The sequence below is a fragment of the Eublepharis macularius genome, chromosome 18 (genome assembly GCF_028583425.1).
Source record: "Eublepharis macularius isolate TG4126 chromosome 18, MPM_Emac_v1.0, whole genome shotgun sequence".
Taxonomy (NCBI): domain Eukaryota; kingdom Metazoa; phylum Chordata; class Lepidosauria; order Squamata; family Eublepharidae; genus Eublepharis; species Eublepharis macularius.
Window position 1 is genome coordinate 31370651 of NC_072807.1, and position 15963 is coordinate 31386613.

Genomic DNA, 15963 nt, shown 5'->3' on the forward strand with positions numbered 1-15963 from the left:
AATTGCCCCAGCTGCTGTTAGTGGAGGGAAATAAAATATGGTACCTGTATTGAACCTTTCTCCATTACTGCAACTAACAGCAGCTCTAGGAAGTAGTTTATAGTGGAGTAACAGGGCCATAGCCCTTCTTCAGCACCTTTGCCCTGATGCAAGCAATTTTTAACACTGGGAGTGCCAATGTTTGTCATGTAGTATTTTATATTTTAATGGTAATAATGGTTGAATTGTCCAATGTGTTTTAAGCCTTGTTGTGATCCGCCCTGAGCCCGCTGGTGTGAGGAGGGCGGAGTATAAATTGAATAAATTAAATTAAAATGTGTAATTTGGCCCCTTAGGCTAACTCCAGTAGCTCACCTCCTCTTTCCTCAGGTTTTTGTAACCTGCAAAGTGGGCCCATTCTGCTTGGGTTCACTGGCATTGTGTACTTCTGTGATGAACACTCTGATGAATTGACACCATCCCAGTTCCCGGCCTGCTCTCTCCTTTTCAGTGGCACAATAGCTGATGGGGTGCTGTAGCTCAGTGGCAGAGGACCCAGTTCATATGCAGAAGGTCCCTGGTTCAATTCCTGGCACCTCTGATTGTAGGATTCTGGGCAACATGTTGGGAAAGACCTTTTTCTGCCTCACACCCCAGACAGCTGCTGCCTCTGAGAACAGACAACTGAGAGGGAGACCAATGGTCTGTCTAGTCGAAGGCAGCTTCACATGTCCAACCACTCTACAAATGAGCTTTGCCTTCCTCTTGTCACCACAGAGTGCCTCAGTTCTTTTCAGAGAACTGTCGGCCTGTGAAAAATCTGCTTTGTCTGCCAAAGAGCATTCAATGCGATGACAAGGCCCAATATTATCAGAAGCATTAAAAAAAAACCCCTCCACCTTTGACCCTCGTGACGTTTAGCTAGGAAAAGAGCCATATGCTAAAGTCCCCTTGCAAGCTGTACTCCGACTGCTGGTGGTAGCAATTACTGTGGCAACCTTGGAAGGGACAGGCTATTGATATCAACACTTTCATTAGTCATACAGGACAGTGCAGTGCTGTTTTCCTGTTTGTGGTGTATCTAGCGAAGAAACTAAGAAGAGGGAGGCAATAGCCCCAGAGGAAATCACGTAGAGAATAGTCTTACCTTTACTTCATGGTTGCTGGCAGGTGTGCCCCAGTAACTTCAGCATTTCCCTGCCCTTGGCCTTTCCCCATCTAAATGTCCCACCTACCCCCAGCCTTTGCAGAATGACCAAGATGAGATATCTTTACACTTGAAACACTACACTTTCCCGTGGTACCTGGGAGGTGCTCACACGAGACTAGTGGGGTAAAGTGCTGTCAAATCGCAGCTGATGTACGACGACCCCATAGGGTTTTTAAGGCAAGAGACATTCAGAGATGGTTTGCCATTGCCTGCCTCTGCATAGCAACCTTGGACTTCTTTGGTGGTCTCCCATCCAGGTACTAACCAGGGCCAACTCTGTTTAGCTTCTGAGATCTGACAAGATCAGGCTAGCCTGGGCTATCCAGCTTAAGGCATCAAGAGACTATCTCTGAACAATTAGCACCCACTGAAGAACATGCTTGTTTTTTTCTCAAAGGCTCCACTTTTAGTTCCTTTAGGCCATGCACTGTCTGTCGACATATTTACATTTTTTAAATCCAGCCCTTCCTTCAAGGAGCTCAGAGCTTCATAACAATCCTGTGAGAAAGACTGGCTGGGGGCTGGCTCAGTGTCACCAAGCAAGCTCCGTGGCAAAGGGAGGAACTGAAGCCAGCTCTCCCAGACCCTAGTTCAGTGCTCTAACCACTGTACCACACAAACCATAGTGAAAGATCCATCCTCAGTACTTAGCAATTTCACAGCAATATGGTGTAATAGTTTTGCCGATGACCCACTGTAGTAAAGGCTTCCCATTTTAAACTATTTTTTTCTTAAACAGAACTTCTCACCCACTGCAAAATACCTGGACATAGCTAGTTTTACATACCCTTAGAAAAGGCTGGTAGTCTTCCTTCTTTGCTCTGGTGTCTGCAAGTGATATTTGACCCCTTCTACCCAAGAAACTCATTAAAGTTTTGCACAAACATAGTTTTATTTTTATTATTTTTTGGTATAAAAACAAGCTTTACTGTTTGGGCTACTCCCTCAGTGATGGGGACACTGTAAAGATGCCCTCTTGCAGTGCCCCCCTGACCCACTCTTGGGCGGTTACGGCTTGCCACACACCACGGCCTTATAGTGACCACAGCACTGCTGGAGACGCGTCGCGGTAGCATTGGCATCCTGATTTTGCCAAGTGCCGGAGAAGGAAAATGAGCCGTCTGTTGCCAAGGAGGTGCTGTGGAAGAGAGGGAATTTGAGGGTGGCAGCTGCAGCAGAATTGCTGCTTTCCCCCAGCCTGAAATGGCCTCGGAGACCTTCTGTTTTCCCCACTGGAGAAACTTGCCTGTAGCTGTAAGTACATGTCAGTTTCTCCAACGGGGCAAACAGTGCCTCCTCAGGGCCGGTTCTGGTTCTGAAAATGGCATGGGGGGCGGGGGGAACTCAGCCCCCTCTGCTCATGGTCCTGATATGAATTGGGTATGCGAATGCCTGGGAATTAAATTCCCCGCAGTGAACTCCATGGATGATCCAAAGCCCTTGTGGTGACCATGAGGACTCTGTAACACGTGAATCGGCCCACATGGGGAACTGCCCCTACAGTTATGTAGGATTCTACTCCCAGAATAACTCTCTTGGGGAAACTTACAATTCATAGCAGACTTTTCCACATGGATGTACTTCTGGGGACCCCTTCAATAAGTCAGTCATCTCTCAGGCATCCAGTATTATTACACAACTTGTCCTAACACAAGCTCAGAAACTAGGATTGGTTTAGATGACACTTGCCAGTGGTCAGGGAATGGAAATCTATTCCTTCAACATTTGCCGTCTGCTGACTTTCTAAAGTGCCTTGGTGTTTTCCCTTCACCTGCTCAATGCCAAGGCTTTTTAAACATTCCACGTACTCATATCAGAATAAATTATGCAATGGTTTATCTTAGTAACTCACTGAACTCCTCAGTATTTTCAGGACAGTTGTGTCATACCAGAAGCAAAAGTGGAACATTTCCAGAAATTAAACGGGAAGGAACTGCTATGATGTAGACTCACAGAATTTCATTAAAGAGAGAAAACCAACACCAACTATTACTTAGAAATCAGTGCCTATGGCATCTTTTATCAAGTGCCTGGTGGATCACATTTTCCATTTGTGGAAAATCAACCCTCAGCCCCACAACTCCTGGAATGTCTTTGTTTTTAAAAGACCAGCTGATAAATACATTTAAAGGGGAAAGAGTGCCATCTTCTGGTCACTAACATTTCTACAGGGAAGCATGCAAGGACCAAGTGCAAAAAAGAATATTGTAAAGGTTTGTGCTTGAGAAATGAATGGATTCATTTCGCTTCCTGCAGTTCAGTGATGAGGCAGGACACTTTTGTGGCTCACCTGGAAAACAAGCCTTGGCAGCAAAGATAGATTGAGTAGCTGGTGGAACTGAGGTTGGCTGTTCTGAAGAGGGCTGGGCAATCAGTCACATCTTCTCTGGGCACATACAGGATCCCTATGGGGATGTAGGGGTCAGGGAAGAGTCTTGTTAAGTCTGGGAGTTTCAGAGCCCCAAGAGAATGGTGGAATTGGGGGTGCCGATTCAGTATGCTTTCTCCTCCTCATTCCAACAGGATTATTCAGTGGGCGGCCCAGGAAGAGATGAATCAGCCTGCTTCTCCTTACCACTCTGTCTGTTCTCTCAGGTGTCAGACTTGAGACCCCCAAAATCAGTCCCTCCCCCTCATCTCTGGGGTTGCCCCTGACCCAAACGCCCCGATCATACCTGCAATGCATGCATTGATGAGAGAAACGCAAGTTCCGGTGAGTAAAGACCACAGGATGATGCTAGAAAATTCACTTTTGCGCTGTGGCACCAGGGATGCTTGCAAAATAATCATAATAATCATAAATCATAGGAGAGTCAGATGTGCATGGGACACTGGGCATGTACCTGTCAGGCCAAAGCCCCAACAGTCTACCATGCTCTTGCTGGAAATGGCAGGCAGAGGTGGGCAAGTACAGCAGAATGGGACATAGTTATAGTTATGGGCCTGGTAGTTTTTGCAAGGCATTTGGGGCCTAGCTTAAGACCTTCCCCAAGTTTCTCTCTCCTCCCAACCAGTGCAGTGGCCATTGGGGCTGTGGACTCACTTAAGGCTCCCAGCATGATTCCAGTAGAGCCCAGATTGGCAAATCCGCAGAGCGCAAATGTTGAAATGATTTCGGCTCTCACCTAGGTAACGAGAGAAAGAGAAGCAGGAGGATCAGTGTCATGGTTTAGTGTAGTGATTAAAAGCAGCAGGACTCTAATATGGAGAACTGGGTTTGATTCCCCTTCCTCCACTTGAAGCAAGCTGGGTGACCTTGGGTCAGTCACAACTCTTTCAGAGCTTTCTCAGTCCCACCCACCTCACAGGGTGATTGTTGTGGGAATAATAATAGTACACTTTGTAAACCACTCCGAGTGTGGCATTAAGTTGTCCTGAAGGGCGGTATATACATTGAATATTACAGAGAGCTGCTGTAGCACACTGGTTAAGTGGTTTGGCTGCAAATCAGCACTCTACTGGTTTGAATCCCACTACTGCCATGAGCTCAGCAGGTGGCCTTGGGTAAGTCGCTCCTCTCAGCTTCAGCTCCCCACCTGTTTTGTGCGGATAATAATAACACTAACTTGTTCACTGCTCTGTGTGAGGCACTAATCTGTCTAGAAGAGTGGTATATAAGCGCAGTTATTGCGCATGAATGTGCATGCACGGTGCATGCTCCTCGTCAAAGGTTTGGGCTCTGTGTGCTGAACACTAGTCCCACAGGGAAGTGCTAAATTGCTTCCACAGCACTGGGGTGTTTCCACGAGGAATGGTGACACGTATACTTTCCTCTCCTGGCCTGCTTACCGAAATCCACTGCTTCTTTGCCCTCCCCCACTCAGGCCATCCGTCCAGCCGGTGCTTTTTGTAAGTGGCCAGTTGCTGATAGGCCACAAACTCATTCAAGAAGAGCTTGATGCCCAGCAGCTCAGCTACGATGGGTGCATCATCCCAGCTGGCCCCTAATAAGAACGCCACGGGCACCAGCACATAGGAGCAGATCAGCTGGAAAGCAGAAACGAGGTTTGTGACAAAACTCAAATTTGTGAAAGGGACAAAGTTCCCAAGACACCTGGTTCTCTTGCAAGGGGTGAGGTATACCTCAAAAGAGAGTCCTGGTACATTGACCATGTGTCCCAACCAAGCCAGTACGGCGTTGATGAAAGCTAGCATAGCCAGGAAAGCGATGAGGTTGGCTGCAATGTTAGCCACCATCCCCACGGAAATCGCAGCCCCGTTGCTGGCGGCTTCTATAACATTCCGCTCCTCCCTGTGAGAACACACCATGGAAAGAGAAGAAAAGAAAGACGCTCACAGGTGGGCCCCAGGAGCAAAGAGACACTCCTGCAGGAGCAAGGCCTGCCTGAGTAACTAATGCTGGAAGCATGAGGTCAAGACAGAACTGAGTTGACTCTTCCACCTTCGTAAACCCTGATTGCTTGCAAACTTTTTTGACAGTGATTTCCTTTCCAACTGGTGATTTCTGACCAGTATGCATACCAACACAGCTACCCACCTGAAACTATCTTTATGGCATGTAGGCTCACTTTATGACCTGCATACTCCCCACCCACCCCACTGGAAGATTCCCTGATACCCTCTCTGTCTTCACCCCTTACTGCGCTCACCCAGCGGTAATAGTCACATTCTCCATATTCCGGAACTTGGACTCTTCCACTTCTGGATAGACAAGTTTTGCCATTGCCAAAGCACAGGGTGCGGCCATCACTGATGCTGCGATCAAGGATGAGGCGTCTACCTGTGATGTGGGATGCAGAGTGTAGCGAACAGAAGGCAAAGCTGTTATGTCTCTTTCTCGGAAGAGCCCTGATATTGTTTCATTTGGGGCTTTGAGATGGCCTGGGCATATTCTGTATAAAAACAAAGCTGAATTAAATGTGGAGAAGGATGCGCAATTAGGACTAAGCAAAAGCACTGTAAGGAGATGGAGCAGTGATGATGTCTACCAAGGTGATTGAATGAGAAGAAGATGGGTACCAGCAGGTCCTTATGCAATATGGCAGTAAAGAGAGTATGGTGGTAACTCGACAAGCGTCGTAGTTGGATATGAAAAGTCTGGATTCTCCTCCCTGCTTGGTTGTGACTTTTTTTGGATTTCAGACATGCTTGCATCATAGAAAAGGAACAAAAGCACACACACAAGTAAAACACACACTACTGTTCCCTGGGAAATATTTCAACAGGGCTAGACGGTACCACTTGGATCCCTTCCGGATCCCCGAGCAGCATGTTCACTCACCCCAAATGAAATGTAGGCACCCATCACGCTGCCAGCAATAGTGGAAAAGCCACCAGCCATCACAGCGTGGATTTCTGAGCTTGTCAATTCTGACAAGTAGGGATGGATAAGCAGCAGAGCCTCTGTCTGCGGGGCAGAAAAAGGCAATCAGGTTCCAGAAGGAGGCCAGCCTTTGCTCACAAGATTGCAGAAGGAGCACCCAGAATTAATTAATGGTTCTTTGGAGCTCCATGAATAATCCTAGGAGGAGCAGCCTCAGAGTGGCACAGAAAATGCCTTCATGTGCTGATGCTCGGAGTAGGATGGGTGCCCAGGTGTGCAGAAAAATGGCTTACCATTCCCAAAAACACGTTCCCTGCCACGCTCAGCGACTCAGTGGTGCTTGTGTTCATGGTAATTTGCAGCAGCCAAGAGATCTGTGGGATTGAGCCGGAAGTCATTTGCCAGTGGGACATTTTTTATCGCTCTGTGACCCAGTAAGTAAGTTCTTGTGTGACCCTTAGCCTGCCTCTGGCTCAGTTATCACCCCACCTCATAAATAACTTCCTTTCCCAAATCTAGTTTTAACCAGCCAGCATGGCAGAGCTCTCAGATGCTAAGCAGGGCTGGATGGTATCTCTTCCAGCGTCTGGAGACTTGTGCCAAATGTTACCTTAAAGATCACCCACTGTATGACCCCCAGGTAGTAGAGAATAGACGTTACGCAGCTGAAGAAGACAATGATGGGTAAAGCCTGGAGACAGAAAAGGCCCATCAGCTCCATGCCAAGCTTGGCACTACAACAAAACACATATCTTTTGTAAGAAGTGAAGGACTTGTATGCTATCCCTTGTGCCTGGTCTCAGGTTTGAGATAAAGAGGAAGACACACTATACTGCCCTATCTGATGCTATCTTTTTGATCTGCTACTCTCCGGGAACTTTCCTCCTTCCACTTCTTTCCCCTCATTTGTTGGCACACTCTCTCTCTCTCCATCTTGCCACCATGGAGGACACAGGGCTCGGTCTCTGTATTCACCAGCATCCTTAGATAGATTAGATTCTATCTCTCCTCTTTCCCGTCCTAAGTGGAGTTCCTAAAATAAAAGGACTCTTATTTTCTTTACTAATGCAAATAGACTCTGTATAAGTTGATTGCCTCATCAGCAGCACACCAAACTGCTCTCAGGAGCTGCTCTGCTTTTCTTAACCTGCTTTGCTTACATCATTGCCGCTGGGTGCCACGGACTGACGAAGTGGATTTTGTATCATTTGATAGAAAACAGCCAGGAACTTACTACGTGGCCTGTACTTCTGGCCCATTTGGGGACAGGTTCAGTAAAAGTTCTTTGCCAAGGAGACAGCTCACAGCTCAGGTAAGTACCATCCCAGCCGAGCAGTGACAAGTCAGCCACGGGTTTTATGAACTGATCAGAAGAAAGGGTCAAAGAGCTGCTTTTTTCAAATGGTCCTTGAAACTGACCAGAAAGGCAAAAGATTCATTGATCAGTCTGTCCCCAAAGACGAAACTGGAACCGGCCCGGGTATAACCAAGGAATATCTGTAAAGGAAAAGTTGGCGATGAATGAATTTTAAAGAGCCTTAGTCTCATTTACCAGGAACGGGATGCTGTACAAAATCAGCATTGCTTATGCAAGGGAGAATGACCAATGAAATATATTTCATGACAAAGGATCTATTACAGTGGAGAAATTTAAACAGTCTGAGACAACGACTGTATCTGATGGACTTTCATGGTCACTGCTGAAGAAGCACAAGTATAAACTCCTGCAACTGTCAGTATATACCCCACCTTCAGAGAGCAGGTGCCTTTTATTTTTGCATTCTCCTTATGTTATCCATAACAAATAACAGTAGCTGTTTGTTGCATAGATTGGGGAACTGAAATTGAGATGGAAGTAGGACACATCATGTGGCAGGAGGTGAACAGGTGGGAAGTAACTGATTAGCATCACAGTACAATGGGGGAAACCAGGGTTCAAATCCTCACAAGGCTTCAAAAATATATATGATGGACCATGTGATATGGTCCAGAAAAGCAGCTGAAGGAAGACCCTGAATTTGGGCTGGAGAATGGTGGGTGTGAATTTTCCATGCCCCTACAACCTGGATGACAAGATTCCTTGTATTAGGGCTTATCTACAGATTACGAAGACTTCATGTTTGTTAGGGGAAAACACAAGGACTTTGCACTAGACGTGCGATAGTTGTTCTCTGCCTCCCACACCCCACCCCAGTCTCTCTTCTGCTTGTGACCGAAGGAGGGAGGAAGAAGCAGCTTTTGCCTCTCACTGCTGCCATTTTCACACTTCCAAACCTGCTGGTGGAGCATTAGTTCATGGGCTCCATTGTTAAAATGATACGGCGACACACAAGTTTCGTAACAGAGTTAATAGCAGCCCTTAGCTGGATTTCAAACCCATGTTTCCAACACTCTGTCCAAGGCTAATGGGAGAAAGTGTGCATCATATGATTAAATAAACAATGACAATCCTGTGCCAACCTCCAAGAAGATGCCAGCACCAGTAACCTTATATGCTACACTTTCATTTGCTGTTTACACATTTATCCCTCATCTTCACAACACCTTCCACCCTCACCCAAAACAATCCGCAGACTAAAATCATCCCTCTAAGAACACCCCCTCCCGAGGGTTGATGCCCCCATACCGAGATCTGTTTGCCAAGCCATTGGAAAGCCAGAAATCCAGGCTTTGTCCGGATGATGAAGACTCCAAGGAGAAACTGCAGGCCAAGCCCCCAGAACACAGTTCTCCAGGATACCTGTGATTCAAAAGGAAAGGAAATAAAAGCGGCTAGACCATTTGGCAGAATGGATGGGATGGAGAGCTGCCCTCCGAGCTGGCTCGCCACTGATCTGTAGAACTCAGAGATAGTTGACTGGGGGAATGGGGCACCAACAAAATCTGCCCCTGTTTCTTTCAGCATTGGAAGGCAAAATCTCCAGTGGTGCCACTTACAGCACTATGGTGTCTGGAACAGAGGAAGAGAGCCAGGACCAACACACTGAAGCCACCCAGCGACACCAACTGCTCTTTCCTTTGGGACACATCTAGAACCAGGAGTGTGATGAGGCTGACTGGAATGAGCAGATAAAATGCCCTAGGAAAGAAAGGAGTGGCATAGCAGGACACTTAGACACACATGGCCATGGAACGGTCATCACAGAGGAGGAATATGTCACTAAAGAAACGCCCCAGTGCCAAAGTGCAAGGTGCTCGGGCATCTGTTACCCCTGGCAGCTTCCTATAGGTTAGCATCTAGAACACCACCGTTATAGGAACAACACAGGAGCTGTTCGCCAACAGGACTGTGGTCTGCAATCTTTTCAGACCCATCTTTAATCCTGAGATAGCAGCAAAACTGTATCCAGTGTTGGCAGGATAACATTACTCTGCAATTAGAGCCAGCCTGGGGTCTTGAGTGACAACATAAAGAACTGCACCAGCATTAGCTGCATGCAAACAAACACATAACAGCCCTATGCAGCAAGCTGGTTTCCAACTCACCATTTCAACCAGGGCCAGGTGCTCCGGAAGCATTTCCCAACTGGGCTTAACAGCTGGATGATGTGCACCCCCCACCATTTCTGCACCAAGTTATAGGCCATGAGAAAGATGGCCAGGCACGTTAAAACAAACAGACCTAAGGCCCGCTGGAAGTCCAGCCAACAGGCCGCGATGAAGTACGCCAGATAAGCTAGAGAGAGGAGACACACGACTATGAACAGCAGATCAATTCCATTGTCAGCACTGCAGGTTTGGGGATTTCCTTTCTCCCATTCATTATCTGCACTCACAGGCATTAAGACTGGATTCTGTATGTCCAAATGTTTGTGGCATTGCCTTGCAAGTTACTCCATGAAAGTTACTGCCCCATCAACTTTTTTACTAACCTGCTTGCCCACACGTAAGTGGTCTTTAAAAAAGACCCTTAAAACCTTCCATATTCTTAAAAGTAATGCTATAAGAACAGCCACTCTAGGACTAAAGCTTTTCTTGAAACAAAAAAGGGAGAAAAAAGATTTATTATTTTTGACTTGGGGTAACTTCAAAGAAGCAAGTTCAGGGGGGTAGCAAGATTCAGGTCCAGTAGCACCTTAAAGACCAACTAGATTTCCAGGGTATGAGCTTTTGAGAGTCAGAGCTCCCTTGCTCTGACTCTTGAAAGCTCATACCTGAAATCTAGTTGGTCTTTAAGGTACTACTGGACCTGAATCTTGTTCTTCAAAGAAGCAATTCTCCCTTTCTTCCTCCCAATATTATTATTGGAGACAATAATATTTGTCTTTTATGCCCAAACTGATGTGTGCAGCTCAAAGTTTGTATACTCAGTTGTTAACCCAACTATTTTCATTGGTACTTAGACCTATGTGTTTACTTGAGAACTATCAGTATTGAAAGTGGGATTTATTTCTGAGTAAACATGCATAGGATTATAGACAGAAAAACAGTGCACACGTACTTGGAAATAAGACCTATGGCACTCAGTGAGACTTGCTTCTAGGTAAACATGACTAAAAAACAAGAAGCCAGGAACCAAAACGACACTTTAAAAACACTTTCAGCTTTCTTCCTTTTAAGAGATAAATAGCTACAAATACAAAAGAAGGACTGGTTTACATTCCAGGTCCCCAATGACTCAGCCTCCCACAACTGCTGATCAGCACAGGTAGTTGAGCTGACTTGCGATTACCAGTTGGATGCAAAATACCAAGGATAGTATGCTGTTTGCAAAACAAACAGGAAGATTCAAGTAATGGTGTAAAATATTAACCATTTAAACAATAAGGATTTGTTTACTGTTTATACACACCCTTTTTTTTCTTCAGCAGGGCAATTTGGGTGAGGAGCTGTGATGTTCTGCCTGTCTCTTCTCAAGGCAACAGCCACAACTGCACTCCCCTCCCTCCTCAGCATAGCATGCAGCCCCTTCCCTCCCCCAATCAGTCCGGAGTGAGAGCGACGTGACACAGAAGGCATTACCCTCACTCTGAACTGGCTATGTACGATTGACTTCCATGACATCTTCAGGCCAAACTGGATCAGCCCTTTGGCACTGTGACATCATTGCGTTCATAATGTGACCCTGGATGGGCTGGGAGCACGTTGCAAAGCCCCAGTGGAAGACAACAAACTGGCATAGATGCAAACATACAGAGGGTATCGAACTGGGAAAACACAGGTTTGAGAAGGAGAAGCAGGTTGTTGGTAGTCTCGGCGAACACATTGGGAACCCTACCACAAAGCCCTTTTCCCAAGCTGAAAGCGTTTCCCTACAAATTTACAGAAGATCCCTAGAGAATATGCTTACGATGCATAAATGAACTGGCAGTTTCAGTTCACCAAGTTCATTGTAAGCCATGCATCCGATCCCAGAACATATTAAAGGGGAGAATCTCACCTGCAATGAGAAGGCCCAAGAAGATCTTGTGCAGTATCTCAGCGTGCGCCTGACAAAAGTCACATGCCTTTGAAAGGGGGCTACAGATCCTGAGGGGGAATTACACAAAAGGGTCAAGGGTGTTTTGTGCTCAACAGTTGCTTGCGGAAAGTGACTGTCAGGGAGATCTAGGGATTATGGGTGACGGCATTCAAAGAGGTGATAGCATTCAAAGAAAATTGGAGGGACAATCTGATGCTATCTCCATCTATACAAGACTGCTAGGCAACCTGCTCAGGATGCAGACATCTTACAATCAGGGCCCGAAACATTTTTTTTTCTCCAGCCCCCTTCCTCCTCCTCTTAAAACAAAAAAGAAATCCAGGCAGCTTCATGAAGAGTTCTGTATAAACTGAAAGCTTGCACAATATCTTTGCACTCTTTTGGTAAGCCCTAATGAAATGGTTTCCGTTTTCAGGATTTGCACTGGATAAACAGGCTATCAGCAATCCAAGTGCCCTAAGGCACAAGAAGAGGATGACGGCCAATAACCAAACAACTTGGTTAAGCTGGAGACATTCTCTTGACTGGGAAGTTGGTGGGCTACCAGCTCTCTGGGTGAGGTTGTGCTCTCTTTGGAAGAGCAGGCTGTCTCCTGCCTCGGCTACTTGAACCTCAGAATGTGATTGTGGCTAGCAATTTCTTGGAGCATCATCACTTCCCTCTTCTTGACAAGGCAGATGTTTCCACCATAAATCAAGCTATCATAATGCATTCTGAGTAGCATCACTATTGAAGACTGCTTGAAATTGAAATCTGGTCCCGAAAGCATAGACCAAACTCCTTACAGAGGGTGTGGCCAAAGGGACGATGTCCCGCCTGTCCTCAGAGACTCAGCAGTCGCTTTTTTGATTTGCAATTCAATGTGCTGGCCTTCACCTCCCCATGGTCTGGTCCCTCATGAAGGCACATCCCTTTCTGCTAACGCTGCCAGCTCCAGTTTAGGAAATTCCTGGTGATTTGGGGGGAGGGGGGGTGGAGCCTAGAGAGGGCAGGGTTTGGGGAAGGGAGGGACCTCAGCAAGGTATAATGTCATAAAATCCACACTCCAACGCAGCTATTTTCTCCAGGGGAACTGATCTCTATGGCCTGGATCTCAGAGATCTTCAGCCACGACCTGGAAGCTGGCAACCCTACTTTTCACCCACCACCCCATCTCAATTTTTTAAAAAAACAGGATCAAAGTCTCAGTACTGGCACCCTAGCCTCTCCCAGTCTTTTCTCTGGTGTACTGTTATATTTCTCAGGGGTCTTCAGACTTCTTGAACCCGTGGATACTTCTGGAATTTTGAAAAACAACTGAAAAAAGTAATGGAAGCCGCCACAAAGTGGATGTCATCACCATTTTTTTGCATAAATTGTCCGATTGCATAAAAAAAATAAACCGGGCCCTGGAGTTCTTCACGTGTACACTGTGTGTGTGCAACCCGTTATTGCTGGCTACTCCCCCGGTGCTTGGGAGGCTGGGCAGGTGAGCAGGCCTGCTGCTTCCCGGTTGTGCAGAAGAGGGTTGGCCCAGCTGGCTCCTCTGGCGGGTCAGCTGGCTGGAAACAAGCGGGAGGTGGCATAAGTGGCACAGAAAGCTGTGCGGCCCCACTGACTACACCCCCAGAAGAGCAGGGGGAGGGGCAGAGGCGGAGCAGGAAGACCTGCTGGTGCTGCAAGCCAGTGGACAGCAGCTCCTTCCCCACGCACAAAAATACCGGACATTTATGTGTCCAATATTTGAACTGCTTCCCCCCCCGCCCCGAGTCTGATTAAAAAAACGGACACCTGGCAACCTTAGATCAGGAGACAGGACCATTCACACTGTGGTTGCCAAGATGGCTGCCAAAATGTTAAGAGGTTTCTAAGTGAAGCTTCATCTGTGGTGGGGGCAGGTACTTCCGAATTGGTACTTCCCATAGACCCAAAGGTGATGCTTCTCGAGACCCTCAGAAGCACCTCCTGCTCCAGTGAGGTGGAGGAAAACCAGACTGATTTTGCTTTGGGGAAGCAGGATTTTGGGAAAGAAGGGAAGAAAATATCGGTCAGGACTATGTTAGGGATCACTGCCATACCTGATCAGGAATGCATTGAACTGTGCACTCCTTTCTCCTTGGGTCAGAGGTTGCTCAGCCGTTTCAGGGTTTCTCTCTGTATCCTGTCAAAATGCAGTTATGGCAAGGACATTGAAGCGGTTGAGAGCCCTCTCATGAAGACAGTACCACTCCATCTTTTAGGTGGGTAGCCATGTTGATCTGCAGTAGAACAGCAGGCTTTGAGTCCAGTGGCATCAAATCTTGTTGGTCTCTAAGGACCAATCTACAAGTGACGAATGACACTTGCCTGGCAAGTGGACAGACTCACGTGTATTCCTCCCTGTTCACTTGCCATTCACTTGCGCTCCACTTGATGAAGTGGAGCGCAAGTGAATGGCAAGTGAACAGAGAAGAACATACGTCAGTCTGTTAACTTGCCAGGCAAGTGTCATTCGTCACTTGTAGCTTGGCCCTAAGGTGCCACTGGAGTCAAATGCTGCTACTTCCATCTTTTGAGTGTGGAAGGTGTTCAGCTGCTCCCACATGAAAACTTTATTCCACATCAAGACGCACCGCCTCAAACCAATGCTTATTATTAGCTGCATACAGTGTGTGTCACAACTGACTTACTGCAACCCCTGCAGGGGCTTTCAAGGCAAGGAAGAAGCAGAGGTGATTTGCCATTGCCTCTCCCTGCAGAGTCTTTCTTGGTGGTCTCCCATCTAAGTACTGACCCTGCTTAGCTTCTGAAATCTGACAAGATCAGGCTATACTATGCTGTCTTCTCTCCATTAGCACAGAGAAGCTACTAGAAATGCTTCAGCTCCATATATAGCCATATCAGTGTCACTTCTGCAGAAAAAATCTTCATCATCTTTAGTTTTCGAGGTGGCCAGTTATGAGGTGGGGCATGAATTGTACACAACCAGACTACCTAACCCTAATCCCCACCCTGCCACTGGGTGACTGTGAGATAGTAACTAACTCTCAGCAGGACCAAACCTCATTGTTGTTGTGAGGATAAAAGGGTGCGGAGAGGACCACATACGTCACTGTGTTGTCTAGGGTTGCCAACTCTAGTTTGGGAAATTCCTGGAGATTGTGGGGGGTTGAGCTTGGCGAGGGCAAAGTTTGGGAAAGGACCTCAACAGGGTATGATGCTGCAGCACAGTGGTGAAGTGGTTTGGCTGCACTCTACTGGTTCGAATCCCGCTACTGCCATGAGCTCAGTAGGTGGCGTTGCGTAAGCCACTCCTCTCAGCCCCAGCTCCCCAGCTGTATTGTGGGGATAACAACACTAACTCGTTCACCGCTCTGGTTGAGGCACTAATCTGTCTAGAAGAGAGGTATATAAGCACAGTTATTATTATTGGAGTCCACCTTTCAAAGCAGCCATTTCCCCATTTATCTGTTGTCTGAAGCTCAGTTGTAATTCTGGGAGATCTTCAGGACCCACCTGAGGGTTTGCATATGCCTCTCTGAGTGGATCCTTTCAGCCTTCGTGGCTCTTAACTAACCTACCCCCTTGAGTCTCTAATTTTCTCCATGCAAGGAAATGTATGCTTTCTGTCTCCCGCACAAAAAAACCCATGAAAATTTCTCCTATAGTATGAATATATGAAAAACTTGAGATGCTGTTGACTGTATAAATTGGCCCTGCAGTGTAGTCCCTTCCCCTGAGAGGACTGTACCACCACAGGGAAGGAATGTTCCACGTGGCATTTTGTCGTTGTGGTGACAAGGACAGAACCAGAGGGGTACATGCAGTTACCAAGCCCTGGCCAGCTCCCCCAGGTGAAATCCTGATTTCTTCCATCATGCCAAGCAGAGCGGAATAGAGCGCGCATGCGGGCTGAGCGTCACTCTTTCCTTTCAGCCCCGCCCCTTCATCTAACGTCCCCGCCTCGCGCCGCGTTTCAAATTCAAGCGCGGGTGGAGGGCTGTTGTGATGGGGTCTGGGCTTTAATCCGCATGCGCGTCCGGGAGCTGCTTGCTCGGGTTTTCATCCGCATGCGCAGTCGGCCCTAGAGCCCACTTCCTGATCCAAACT

The 15963-nt window shown here is 47.1% G+C and overlaps 1 protein-coding gene across 1 annotated transcript; it reads right to left on the bottom strand.

The window, feature by feature from the left end:
- Positions 1 to 2197: 2197 nt before the first annotated feature.
- Positions 2198 to 15729, bottom strand: LOC129345261 (sodium/nucleoside cotransporter 2-like). Its single transcript, XM_055002301.1, has 17 exons — positions 15685 to 15729; positions 13953 to 14035; positions 11854 to 11942; positions 9960 to 10149; positions 9411 to 9552; positions 9100 to 9213; positions 7893 to 7970; positions 7084 to 7164; positions 6767 to 6847; positions 6432 to 6557; positions 5800 to 5930; positions 5273 to 5441; positions 4979 to 5176; positions 4233 to 4314; positions 3865 to 3963; positions 3480 to 3594; positions 2198 to 2327 (listed from the first exon to the last, which is right to left on the bottom strand). The coding sequence occupies exons 1-17, from the start codon at positions 15727 to 15729 to the stop codon at positions 2198 to 2200; spliced, it is 1953 nt and encodes a 650-aa protein (XP_054858276.1).
- Positions 15730 to 15963: the final 234 nt, after the last annotated feature.

Bases quoted from the DNA above. Each gene is read 5' to 3' on its own strand.
- LOC129345261 (XM_055002301.1), bottom strand. From the start codon at position 15,729: ATGGAAGAAATCAGGATTTCACCTGGGGGAGCTGGCCAGGGCTTG. The intron at 11,943-13,952 runs GTATGGCAGTGA...ATTCCCCCTCAG, and splicing joins TTCAATGCATTCCTGATCAG to GATCTGTAGCCCCCTTTCAA. The intron at 5,442-5,799 runs GTGAGCGCAGTA...GTGTTCTCACAG, and splicing joins AATGTGACTATTACCGCTGG to GGAGGAGCGGAATGTTATAG.